The sequence below is a fragment of the Panthera pardus genome, unplaced genomic scaffold (genome assembly GCF_024362965.1).
Source record: "Panthera pardus isolate Hobbes unplaced genomic scaffold, ASM2436296v1 HiC_scaffold_12, whole genome shotgun sequence".
Taxonomy (NCBI): domain Eukaryota; kingdom Metazoa; phylum Chordata; class Mammalia; order Carnivora; family Felidae; genus Panthera; species Panthera pardus.
In genome coordinates, this window is record NW_026526677.1 from 47,932,937 (window position 1) to 47,946,512 (window position 13,576).

The 13,576-nt window shown below is 41.5% G+C and overlaps 1 protein-coding gene across 4 annotated transcripts; it reads left to right on the forward strand.

Moving 5' to 3' along the window:
- The first annotated feature begins 4,875 nt into the window (after positions 1–4,875).
- ZBED5 (zinc finger BED-type containing 5) lies at positions 4,876–10,896 on the forward strand. 4 transcript variants are annotated; one of them, XM_019456321.2, is made up of 3 exons: positions 4,876–5,586; positions 7,389–7,503; positions 8,604–10,896. In XM_019456321.2, the coding sequence occupies exon 3, from the start codon at positions 8,745–8,747 to the stop codon at positions 10,827–10,829; it is 2,085 nt and encodes a 694-aa protein (XP_019311866.1). In that variant the 5' UTR covers positions 4,876–5,586; positions 7,389–7,503; positions 8,604–8,744; the 3' UTR covers positions 10,830–10,896. The 4 variants fall into 4 exon arrangements, with proteins under 4 accessions (XP_019311866.1, XP_019311864.1, XP_019311863.1 ...); XM_019456319.2 differs by lacking the exon at positions 4,876–5,586 and adding an exon at positions 5,593–5,808 and having other exon boundaries at positions 8,573–10,896; XM_019456318.2 differs by lacking the exon at positions 4,876–5,586 and adding an exon at positions 5,593–5,808.
- The last annotated feature ends 2,680 nt before the right edge of the window (positions 10,897–13,576 follow it).

Below are 13,576 nucleotides of genomic sequence, written 5' to 3' on the forward strand. Positions count from 1 at the left end.
GTAAGTGTTATATTTTGAGAATCATTGAACATGGAGTGGATAGAGAAAGTCCTAGGAGTGAATAAAAGCAATAACCAATAAATTGATAATTGGCATGATGAGTTTATCAATAGGCACAATATGTTAAAATTGCAAACTCGTATTTCTTAAGCCTTTAAACTCAATTTATAAATGTTGTTAGTCTATTTATAATCTCCTAATCTTAGCATAAAAATATGGGCAATCACTTTCACTTACGCTCTATGATTTAATTAATTCACAAGCTTAACAGACTCCATGCCTCCTAAACATGTAACATAATTTGCATATTCAAATAGTCAGCTTTTCTTAGCTATTTTCTGGGGGCTCCTGGGTGGCTCAGTCAGTTGAGCTTCCGACTCTTGGCTTCAGCTCAGGTCATGATCTCATGGTTCGTGGGTTCAAGCCTGCATGGGACTCCACCCTTACAGTGCAGAGCCCACTTGGGATTCTCTCTCTCTCCCTCTCTCTGTCCTTCCCTAACTTGCACATGCTCTCTCTCTCTCTCTCTCTCTCTCTCTCTCAAAATAAAGTAAATAAACTTTTTTTAAAAAACCCAAATTTAAAAAATTTAAAAAAGAAATATATCCAACATTCAGCCAATGAAATCTTTATAAGCACTTATGTAACTCTTGTAAATCTAATACCAATAATTCAATCTCATACACATGGTCACAAAACACTTAAGTATTTCATACATCTCAAAAGTTGACAAAATATAGGGGTGCCTGGGTAGCTCAGTCGGTTGAGCGTCCAACTTCAGCTCAGGTCATGATCTCATGGCTCGTGAGTTCAAGTCCTGCATCGGGCTCTGTGCTCACAGCTCGGAGCCTGGAGCCTGCTTCAGATTCTGTGCCTCCATCTCTCTTTGCCCCAACCCACTCGCATTCTGCCTCTCTCTCTCTCTAAAAAATAAATAAACATTAAAAAAAAATTTTTTTAAGTTGACAAAATACACAACACCACGATAATGTGAACTTTCACAAAAGTAATGAAAACTATACTGATTTATCATATTTATGTTAAAGGTTACATGCTGTGTATAACCTCTGCTCTTCAAGACATGGAGATGAGCCACTCAGATCCTTTTTCAAGAAAGGACTTGCTGTCCTGCTCAAGGGCAGGTGCAAGATCAGCAAATGGCCCCCCAGCTGTCAGCTCACTCAGGGCCTGCCTCAGCTGTAGTCTTCCCAGGCCAGCCCACGTATACTGAAAAACAGAGGTGCCAGAGTCCAGCTCCAGCAGGTCCAGGGGTTCCTGAAGGATGAACGGCATCGGCAAAAATAACAAATGGACACAGACAACAGTGTGTTAGACTGGCCGCTTTATTGGGGCAAACGTGGCATTATATTTGTTAGCAATTTCCTTGTAGCTTGTGTCATCTATGTTTCTCAGCATTACCTAATTCTAAAAATGTTCCTTTGTGTAATCACCCATTAAGGAACATCTTGGTTATTTCTTTGTAATGTTCCCTCCTGCCCTTTGCTTATTGATTAATTTCTTCATACTACTTTCATTATGTATCTATGCTTACTTATAGTTTATAAAGTATTTGTGTTGCTATTTTCATGAAAGGTCATCTGGCTCTCAACACCTCAAGTGGAACGTTCACAGGGACATGACTTCTTAATTGTTCCTTTGAACCATTTGCGGTACAAGGAACAAAAGTATTCGCTTTGGTCTGGGGTGCCGGGAGGGAGCCAAGAGGGCCCTGGGAACCCATGCCTTATGCACTCCCAGAGAGATGATGTATACCTAGGAACTAATGAACCATTCTACACCTTAACCCACCAGGTACAATTATCGTCTGGAATGCCTCCTGGGGGCCAAGTGGGCCTAGGGGCTGGAGTAACTTGTATCCATGGATACATTCCTTTGTTGCCAGAGAGGGGATTTTGAACCCATTTGTCCCCCTCCTTGGCTGGGAAATATATGGGGCTATCCTTCCTTTAGGTAGAGGACAGGCAGGCGGGGGTGGCACCTGCTGGATATAAGGTTTCTTTTTTGTCCTGGGGGTCATCCCCAGAAAATATCCCCGAGTTTGCCCCCATGGGTTTATCTTGAATCATCAGTGCCAATTGGACCATGGGGATGGCCATGATGAGTAACAGAAGGGATACCAGTAGCTTCCCATTCGGAGGGTCGCTGTGTGTTGCCCTTCCACCAACCACCCAGGCTGTGCCATCAGGAAGGCTGGATGGATCAGCTCCCGGCACAGAGGAGTATAAAGGGTTGGGATGGGGGGGACACTCTGAACTACAATACTGGCTCCAGAGCTCCCTGTCTCATCACATGCTTCTGGCCAACCTAACTGCAATGCAAATTAACTCATGCAACCAATGTGAACAGAATTGCTATCTTAGACCTCTTACAGCAACTGAGGCTGCAAATTTGGGTGATCAGTTGAAATTCTTGTCACTGCTTCCAGTGATGATTTTACTTGAGCCCCCGTAACACACAGAGTTCCTTTTTTAATGATAAGTCTCTACCTACATACCCCATGTATTAATATAATCTTATTTACAATAGTTATCTGTCTAATACGAGTTTGCAAGTGCATGTGCACACACATACACATACACCATCTAGACCCACCTGGCTTGTAATTCCCACAACCAGAACCTAACCTAAGCTCTGCCACCAATTAGCTTTGGGAACTTAGGCAGTTATTACCAAACTGCTCAATTTCTTTATCTTTAAAATAGGAACAATCATCTGATAGGGTTGTTGTGAAGAATAAATGAGTTAACGCCTTAAAAAGTGTGTAGAATAGCCCCTGGATTCTACTACATACTCAATAAATGTTAGCTATTGTCATTATTGGTCTGAATTCTACATTGTCTATATATTTTCTAATCTGTCTCATCAGCCAACATTACCTAATAATTTATTGACTAAGCAATTACAGTATAAGTTCTTATGTTTCAAGTCCTTGATTATCAGACTCTTCAGATGTTTAAGATGTAGGTGAAGTCCTAGACTTCAGCTGAACTTGTTTAAACACTATTTCTCCCATTAACCAAATGTTTCAGATTTTCTCAATTCATAAAGATGCAAACCAGATGTGTGAAGAGTAAATTGGGAGCTTATATGTAATAGTTTATTGTGAAATATAAAATCTGTGAAAATATGGGATATCATTCCAATGTTATTATCAAGCTAGACAACTCTTGCAATGAAGAAAAGAAATTCTTTGCTCTTCAAGTAAAACTGCATCGCCCCCTTCCCAAAAATGATTCCCACCTTTGTGGTCAAGTTCAAATGAAACCTAAAATTTTGATGATTTGATTTCACAGGGAAAATTTGTTTTAAATAATTAAGACATATGGATAGCCTACTTACTATAGGGCAAAGATCTGAAGATGTTGAATTAGCTTAAAAATATTTAGGACCAAATGTTGTCTTCTATGAACATTCCAAGGAAATCATTTATGCAGGCCTCCTGAAAATTGTGTCAAGGGGTAGTGCCAAGGTCCAGCCCCAGCAGGTCTAGGGGTTCCCGAAGGATGAATGGCGTCAGCGAAAAATAACAACAACAAAATGGACACAGACAACAGCAGTGTGTTAGACTGGCCGCTTTATTGTGGCAAGTGTGGCATTACATTCATTAGCAATTTTCTTGTAGCGTGTGTTATCTATGTTTCTCGGCATTACCTAATTCTAAAAATGTTTCTTTGTATAATCACCCATTAAGGAACAACATAGTTATTTTCTTGTAACATTCCCTCCTGCCCTTTCAAGGTCATCTAGCTCTCAACACCTCAAGTGGAATGTTTATAAGAACATGACTTCTTAATTGTTCCTTTGAACCATTTGCGGTACAAGGAACAAAAGTATTCGCTTTGGTCTGGGGTGCGGGGAGGGAGCCAAGAGGGCCCTGGGAACCCACGCCTTATGCGCTCCCAGAGACATGTATACCTAGGAATTAATGAACCATTCTGTACCTTAACCCACCAGGTCCAGTTATCATCTGGAATGCCTCCTGGTGGCCAAGTGGGCCTAGGAGTTAGAGTAACTTGTATCCATAGATAAATTCCTTTGTTGCTGAGTTGGGACTTTGAACCCATTTGTCTCCCTCCTTGGGTGGGAAATATATGGAGCTATCCTTCCTTTAGGTAGAGGAGAGTGGCAAGGGCTGGACGTAGGGCCGCATAATTTCCCTGCGGAATCTTCTTTCTTTCCCCAATGGTTCTTTTCCTGGGGGGGGTCTGTCATGGGCAATTCCCCAACCGACAAATCCCCAGGTACTTTCATTGGTAGGGGAGCTGCCCTGACCAACGCTAAGGCCACGTTACATAAAAGCAGGAGTACAAGAACCTTCACTGTCAGTGGGCCGCCATGCAGTCCCGATCCGTCCACCACCCGGGCCCTGCCCCATCAGGCTGGTTGGATATCTTGGCTACCGGCAGGGTAGGCTTCTTTCTACGCCTAAGATATCTGTTCACATATGTAGGAAGCATTTTTAAGAAAAACAGAAGCTGCCCTTGTTTTTGACCACAAGATGGGAATTTTGTCATTGGTGCAGTGCCTGAAAACACGATCCAGCGTCCATTTAGCTATTTCCACGGGACCTCGAAAGGCTGAAATATTACAAACAATGGGACCTACTGTTTAGTTCTACTGGTACTTTAACAAACTATCCCTAGACGTGTATATATTTTAAGGAAACAGTTTGGAAAAACCGACTCCTGGTCTCCGCGACGGACCGCCAAAGGGGAAATACCCAGCCGGTACCCTCTGCTGGGCTGTTTTTAATAGGCGGGAGGGGCGTGGGAGAGAACCACGCTTAAAGCACCCGAATGCGGCAGCTAGCCAACGGAGTATTCCAGAGGGCCGGCCAGCCGGTGCAGGCGGCCGGGTGTTCCCCTCGGGGAGGGTGCCACTTGTGAGAGGTGCCAAGACGGAGCGAGCGGGCTCTTCCTGTGACACGGCGGAGAGGCCGCTATCCCTACACGGCGGCCCGCACTGCGTCTGGGGTCACTCGAGACCTCTAGCGGGAGGCTCAGCTCCCGACCGAGCCCCCACGAGCCCCTGGCACAGCAGCGTCGGGAGGGGCGAGGAAAGGAAGGGGTGTTGTGCCCCCACTCCTTTGGGAAAACAAGAGAAAGAGGAGGCGGTTGAGTAACCTGAGCCTGGGGTGCGGCTCGGGGAACAAAGAGGTCGTGAAAGCAGCCGCAGCCAGGCTCTGAGCGCTCCTTAGGGTAACTGCGAACCACACAAATCACCGCCGCCTGGGCACCACGCCAGAGCTTGGGAGCATGCAGATTCCAAGAGTCATGTGCAGCCCCACAGGACCACCGACTTTGTCAGGCAGCACCCAGGAACCTGCATTCTAAACAAGCCCCCGGACTATCTGGAGCCCAGGGAAGTTTGAAAACAATCGCTTCACGTCTAGCACCAGCCGAAGCTTCCCATCGCCCCGGTCCAACGCGGCGGCTGCAGCAGCTGGGTCGCGCCTCAACCGAGCTTGGTCCTTTGCTTTGGTCCCGCCCTGCTGCTCAGCGCGGATTGGTGGCGGGGAGCAGCTCTGGAGCTGATTGGGCGGCGGCGGAGCCGCTCGTGGAGACTGTAAGTTCGGGTGCTCCAGAGTGCTAAATTTATCTTCAGAGGAGCGACCGCGCCAGCCGCGAACTGGATCTCTATGGAGGTGGCATAGGCGATATCCCTGAGCTGAGAGCATCTCCCTGTCCCCGAATCCTTCCCTCTGTTTTGTTTTTCATTCCTTCCTCCCTTCCTCCCCCTTCCAGTCCGCGACGACTGGCTCTTGACCCCGTTCAGGCCTCGGTGAAGGTGAGGACCAGAGCCGCCACGGCGGCTGAGCGGTGCGCTCTGAAATGGCCGCTGCCTTGAGCTGTGTAAAATGGCGGCCGCAGGCTCAGCTGGGGACCGCGGCGCTGCTCTGCAGCCCAGCCGCAGCGAAGACCGGTCTCCATCACTGATGGAGGTGACGTAGAGATACAGTGTTGGGTGCTGAGGAGACTTCCCGGGAACGCGAGAGAAGAGTTCTGGAGGCGAGGGTGGGCGAGTCCCCAGATGTGGCGGTCTGCTGGCAGCCTGCACCTGTGACAAGGAGGGATAGCTGGCCTGGGCAGCACATCGAGGTGGCCGCTTAAAAGGTGCAGGAAGGGGTGACCGCACCCACCTTTGCTCAGGCTTTCTGAGTGGACTGCGCTCTTAACCTGGCCCTCCTGCGCCTGAGGGTATTGTTCACAGCTGGAACCGCCTGAGGCGGGGGAGGGGGGGTTGGTTGGTGAATGGATGGTATTACCTGTCAGTTAACTCAGAAGAGACAAAAGAACCGGGTTTCTCACCCGCCCCCGCCCTGCCAGCCTTTTCGGGGAATGGAATAGAAACTTTACTCTCTAGGGAGTCCAGACTCTTTGTCCTCGAGAGATTCGGGAAGCACCTCTAAAAGAGGTGGGGTTGAGGCCTTACTTAGGAAAACAAAGCTTCCTACTCCGTTGTGTCCTCTGGTACCAATGGTGAGGGATCCTAATCCTAACCAGCAGCTCCACGAAGTTCTCTGTTGCTAACTTCAAATGGGGATTGTAGAAACGAGAATCTATTGCTCTTTTGCTCCCAATGATAAGAGTAGGGTTTTCTGTTGCTGCACTTTGAGACCCTCGACTTTCTGGCAGTCGTAATCCATTGTAATCCATTTCCCTCTGTTGCCCGTTAAGTGCTTGGGAAATTAGAATACAAGGTACACACAAGGAATGGTTAGCCTCATGAGCTCTGCAGTCCCAACCTTTTGGGTTCTGCTCTTAGTTCTTCATTTGCAAGATGTGTTAAGTTAGCAGATGACTTAACTTCGCTGTGTCTGTTAGTTCATCTCTAAAGTGGGGTTGTTGATAGTCCCTGACTCAAGTTTGTTTTGAGGATTAAATAATCTGTATGAGGGATCTAGCAGTTTCAAGCATAATAAAAAATGATCACTCACTAAACGTTAATAACCTAAGTTAGGAGCTTGGTTAGGGGACAAAAGTGGTTGTAGCAAAAATGCATGTTTCAAATAACACTTCCCTGTATGATTCTATTTTAGATAACTTTTAATGTTTAGTTTTAGAGACATTAAAATGTGGCTGTACTTTTAAAAGTTAGGTTTCGTTTTTGAAAGTTTTTTACATGTGTTTCTATGAAGTCAGTGGTTGGGAGACTGTCTCAAAACGATGAAATAACGAGGGTATTAAATGAAACAAAGATACTAGCATTTTTACTATGCTAGCCATCTTCTATTTCAGTTCACTGCATTGCAGTGAAGAATCTCTTGCACTGCCTGGGTCTAAAATAAATTGTAATGAAAGGTCTACTTAGAGGTTTGTAGTTAGTTCTGCTTTTGCAGTGTCTAATTTTAATTTTTCTCATTCTAGGCTTTTGGTTACTCCCTTTCCACCCCATCCCTTAATTTTATTCTTTTGAAGAGTCTGCATTTCAAGCTGCCAAGGTGGAGAGTGTGATTGCAGAAGGGAGTACTACTCATTTCAGGTATCTTACCATCTATTAAAAATGGTTAATAGGAGAACCATTTTTGCTTTAGGATGTAACATAAGAATTCAAAGCTTACTCTGTAGCCAAATCATGAAGTTTAAATCAAAAGCAGATATATTTGGATAGACACTGAATATGTTTTCCTTAACTTGCAAAGTTAGTAGTCTTCTTCAGAGGTCTTAAAGTTTGCATTACTCTCCCTTCTAATTATGCTTTTAAAAATTATATGAGGAATAAACCTATTAAAATTATATGAGGAATAAACCTATTAAAATCAGAGTTTATGTTTTCTTTAGATCCTGGTTAAATCTTCACCTATAGCATAATGGAATGCAGAGTACTCAGTAAAATGTACATTACTTTGAATGGGTTTTAATTTGGATAATATAAATATTTATGTGATTTTGATTCCAGAGAAATAGTAGGTAACTTTTGGTCATCAGTTTATTTTTCATTGTTAGCACAGTATTTAGGATACAGAATTCTGTGTTTTGCAAAACTTTGAACTGTGTGTATTTTTAATACAGCTCATCACCATTGTTGCTAGCCCTGGTAGGAGGCTTCATATGTATAATAGTATCAACAGTGAAAATATGTAATGGCAGTAGGCATCAGAAAGTTAAAAGGGATTCCAAGACACTATTTGCCATGAGAAAGGGTTGGTAAATTATGGCCCAAGCTGTTTTTGTAATAGAGGTTTATTGGAACGCAGCCATATCCGTTCTGTTAGTATTGTCTGTGTCTGCTGCCATGCTGCAACTATAGAGTTGAGTAGTTGAAACAGAGACTATATGGCCTGTAAAGTCAAAAATATTTACTAGATTGCTCTTTACAGAAAAAGTTTGCCAACCCCTGCCATGGGACATATTCTTCAAGGTCCCTTCCTTAAAAACACACTTATCAGCTCTTCATTATTTCTCAGCCCACTGGTTCCCACATTATATTTTATAGAACATTAATATTCTCTAAGTTAATAAGTGTTCTGAGAAAAAGATCAATGCTAACAATTTTTCTTTATAGTTTATTTTAAAATATAAGTTTAAGAATACTAAACTCATTTCTATAGCTTTATTTTTATGTGATAATCTACCTTTAAGAAAAGGTGTGCCAAACCTGAGAGCAGCAGGAAGTCGCATGAGAGATCACCTGATACACGAACGTGTGATGTTCCATCTGCGCGTTGATGCATAGGCAGCATTTACAAATTAACTGATGTATTGCTCTGTATCATCTCTTTGATGATTGCTCATCTTCTATGTATCCTGTCATATAATTTCAACATATTTGTGATACTCAATGTTTATTCTAAACTAACCATGTTTTGTGCCACAAACACGTTACCTATGGATCTCTTGCTGAAACAAGGAAGTCTTAAACAAGAAGTAGAATCTTTTTGTTATCAAATTGTGTCTGAATCAAATGATCAAAAGGTTGGAATATTACAAAGTGAGGATGAACAATTGCAGCCTTCAGTTTCTAAAAAATCAGAAGGTGAGCTTTCCAGGGTCAAATTTATGTCCAATTCCAACAAAATAACAACATTTAGTAAGAAACCAAAAAGAAGAAAATATGATGAAAGTTACTTGTCTTTTGGATTTACTTACTTTGGAAATAGAGATGCACCTCATGCTCAGTGTGTGTTATGTAAGAAAATTTTATCAAATAGTTCTTTGGCCCCTAGTAAGCTTCGAAGACATTTGGAAACTAAACATGCTGCATATAAAGACAAAGACATAAGCTTTTTCAAGCAACATCTTGATTCACCTGAAAATAATAAACCCCCAACACCTAAAATTGTCAATACAGATAATGAAAGTGCTACAGAGGCATCATACAATGTAAGTTACCATATAGCCCTGAGTGGAGAGGCTCATACTATTGGAGAATTACTCATCAAGCCTTGTGCTAAAGATGTCGTGATGCGGATGTTTGATGAACAATATAGTAAAAAAATAGATGCAGTACAACTATCAAATAGTACTGTTGCACGTCGAATTAAAGATCTTGCTGCTGACATTGAAGAAGAGCTTGTTTGTAGACTGAAAATTTGTGATGGGTTTTCACTGCAACTAGATGAATCAGCTGATGTTTCAGGACTTGCTGTGCTGCTTGTTTTTGTTCGTTACAGGTTTAATAAATCTATTGAGGAAGACCTACTCTTATGTGAATCTTTGCAAAGTAATGCTACTGGTGAAGAAATTTTCAACTGCATCAACAGTTTTATGCAGAAACATGAAATTGAATGGGAAAAATGTGTTGATGTTTGTAGTGATGCTTCTAGGGCAATGGACGGGAAAATTGCTGAGGCTGTCACCTTGATAAAATATGTGGCTCCCGAAAGCACCAGTAGTCACTGCCTATTATATAGACATGCACTAGCAGTTAAAATAATGCCTACATCTCTGAAAAATGTGCTAGATCAGGCAGTACAGATCATCAATTACATTAAAGCTCGACCACATCAATCTAGGCTACTAAAAATTTTATGTGAGGAAATGGGTGCCCAGCACACAGCACTTCTTCTGAATACAGAGGTGAGGTGGCTTTCCCGAGGTAAAGTTCTTGTAAGACTTTTTGAGCTCCGTCGTGAACTATTGGTTTTCATGGATTCTGCTTTTCGACTGTCTGATTGTTTAACAAATTCATCTTGGCTGCTAAGACTTGCATATCTTGCAGATATTTTTACTAAATTAAATGAGGTAAATCTATCAATGCAAGGAAAAAATGTGACAGTTTTTACAGTATTTGATAAAATGTCATCATTGCTAAGAAAATTGGAATTTTGGGCTTCATCCGTAGAAGAAGAAAACTTTGATTGTTTTCCTACTCTCAGTGACTTTTTGACTGAAATTAATTCTACAGTTGATAAAGATATTTGTAGTGCCATTGTGCAGCACCTAAGGGGTTTGCGCTCTACTCTGTTAAAATATTTTCCTGTAACAAATGACAATAACACTTGGGTTAGAAATCCATTTACAGTAACTGTTAAACCAGCTTCATTAGTAGCACGGGACTATGAGAGCCTGATTGATTTAACATCTGATTCTCAAGTGAAACAAAATTTCAGCGAACTTTCACTAAATGATTTTTGGAGTAGCCTAATTCAAGAGTACCCAAGCATTGCAAGGCGTGCAGTTCGTGTACTTCTTCCTTTTGCTACAATGCACCTGTGTGAAACAGGATTTTCATATTATGCTGCAACAAAAACAAAATACAGGAAAAGACTTGATGCCGCACCTCATATGCGGATTCGACTTAGCAACATTACACCTAATATTAAGCGGATATGTGATAAAAAGACACAAAAACACTGTTCTCATTAAAATTAGAGGGTTTTGCATGTCTCTTGATAACCAAGTATAAGATGAAAATAAAAGATGATTTACTTCATCTCTGGTATTTTGGGGTTTTAAATAAAATGTTTCATATTTTTTATACTTTAGATTTTAGGAAAGCTAAAGAATCAGAAGCTTTCAGTGTGTATTTATTGTTGGTATTTCTTCTTCACATTGTAATTTCAAGAGTTTCATGGTCCTAACTGTGGAAGATGTTGATCCACAAGGTAAAATCCCAGTTTCTTAGCATAATTTATCTCTTTAGGATCTAATCACTACGAATCTTTCTGGTCCTGCCTACCATGCAGCCCTCCAGTCACATGGAACTTCTTGCCGTTCCCTAAACACATCACACTGTCTCATGCTTTCAGGTCTCAATATTCCTTCCCCTTGCTTCCTGACAAACTCTTACTTGCTTTCAGTACTTTGACTTAACTTATCTTTGGTACTTTGATTCTCTGTTATCTTTCTCTTTTGGTCCTGGTTTTTGTGTCTGTCTCTACTGGGAACTACTTGGTGGCCTCGTGATTCCCATTGTTACTGGACTGAGCTCCTGTAAGGTCTTATTCAGCACTGTCTCCGTTACCCAGCAAAAGGCCTTACTAAAGTAAAATTCTCAGTAAAGGAAAATGTTGGTGAATCAACAAAAAACGGAATAGGGTATGGTGGCTCATATTTGTATATCTGCGTGTGTACTGAATGTTAGTTACCCTTTGTGTTTTTGGCTTAATTATTCTGTTACCCAGAATTCATGAGGCAGAAGTCACTAAATGATGTCACAGCTTTTATCCAAGCTGAAATATTGGAGAGGGGAGGAAGAATGAGGAATGCTTTCAGATATTTTTATTGTTTCTCGGTTCCTATATAGAGTATTGTAAATTACATATACTGTAGACTAATGAGGTTTTACTAATCACTTACTAATGATTAGACTTGAAACCCCTATCAATTTATTTTTAGAATTCTTTGAAAGAGTTCTGACTTTCCATAGGCTCTCTTCCCGTATCACCTCACATGTACAGGTCACTAGCTCAGTGTTAAATATTTTGTGTTCCTGTTATATGGGTAGCCATTATTTTATTTAATCACACTTACTCAAACTGAGTTCACATTTTGGGGAGTAGAAGTACCTCCCCTCACTAAGGCAGAATGTGGCAGCATGACTAGGTTGGAGGACTTGCTCCACTGCTTAATTAGCTATTTAATATTGGGTAGTTTGAGCCTTCCCACACCAGTTTTCTCATGTGTAAAAGTACACCTTATTTGAGGGTTGTTAATACAATCAAATGAGTATGTATCTAAAATTCCTAACAGTAGATGATAGGAATAGGTGTACAGCATATATTAGTTCTCTGTCATATCCAACCATGTCCCATTTAAACTTCACTTCCACCCTCACTTGTATTTATTTTTTTAAATGTTTATTTATTTTTGAGAGAGAGAGGGAGACAGAGAATCCCAAGTAGGCTCTTTGCTGTCAGCACAGATCATGAAGCGGGGCTCAAACTCATGAATTGTGAGATCATGACCTGAGCTGAAATTAAGAGTCAGACACTTAACCACCTAAGCCACTCAGGCACCCCGCCACACTCACTTCTAGTCTAGGTTTTTATTCTCTGACAACTCAATAGCCTTCTAGTCCGTAGGACCTTACCTAACCTAAGGCAGTAAGATTAAGTATGTCTAGCCCAGGTTTTGTCAGATAATATTAAGCACCTATTTTATCTTACTAGATGCTTGTATGTTAACAATCTTTACAGCAATCTTATGGGATTAAGTGAGTTTTTAATTTGTCCAAGGTTACACAATAAAGATGTAATTTAAACAGATGGTTGGGGTGCCTGGCTGGGTAAGTCAGTAGAGCATGAGACTCTCAATCTCGAAGTCATAAGTTCAAGCCCCACATTGGGCGTAGAGCTTACTTTAAAAAACATAAATAAAATATAGCAGGTCTTTTCCATAGGTGGTACTTTTTGTGGTCCACTGCCTTTCAGACTTTTCTTAAGAGCATCAAACAGTGACTTGGGAGTATAGCTAAAATTCCCTACTAAAATGTGGACATTCTTTAAAATCCTGTGTTTTCTTCTCTAGATTAATCAAAAATTAGCTTTCTACTTCAAAGTATGACTGCTTAATATAAAACTATGTAAAAATAGGGAGTAAATTGCCATCAGGGAAAATTAATTCTCCAAAAAGATACATCATAATTTCTCATATATGCAGGTTTTTTGTCAACTAATCCTAGAATTAAATCTACCCTAATTTGAGAAGTGTATACAATGCCATAATGTCCATGTCTGGCTGATACCTCAAGTCTGTAACTGGACTCTTGTGATCACTGAACCTGAGCCCTTGATTCAGTTCTTTGTTCAGAGTATCATTCTCTTGTGATAGTCCTTTTTTTTTTTCTTTTTTTTTTTTTTTTAAGTCTTTATTTTAAGAGAGAGAGGGAGAGAGAGAGTATCCCAAGCAGGCTCAGCAGTGTCCATGCAGAGCCTGTTGTGGGGCTCAAACTCATGATCCCATGAAATCATGATCTGAACCAAAATCAAGAGTTGGATGCTTAACCAACTGAGCCACCCAGGCACCCTTTGAGATATCTTTCTTTACCTGTAACTTACTCCTCTGAGAGTCTAGATTCTGGCATTAAACCCAGGTCCTTTGACTGGGACCCTGCTGTCTCGTAATAGACCACTTTAATGCTGCCACTATCCCAACATGATTCTTGATGCCAA

Excerpts from the sequence above, each read along its gene's own strand:
- ZBED5 (XM_019456321.2), top strand. The coding sequence starts at position 8,745 with ATGATTGCTCATCTTCTATGTATCCTGTCATATAATTTCAACATATTT.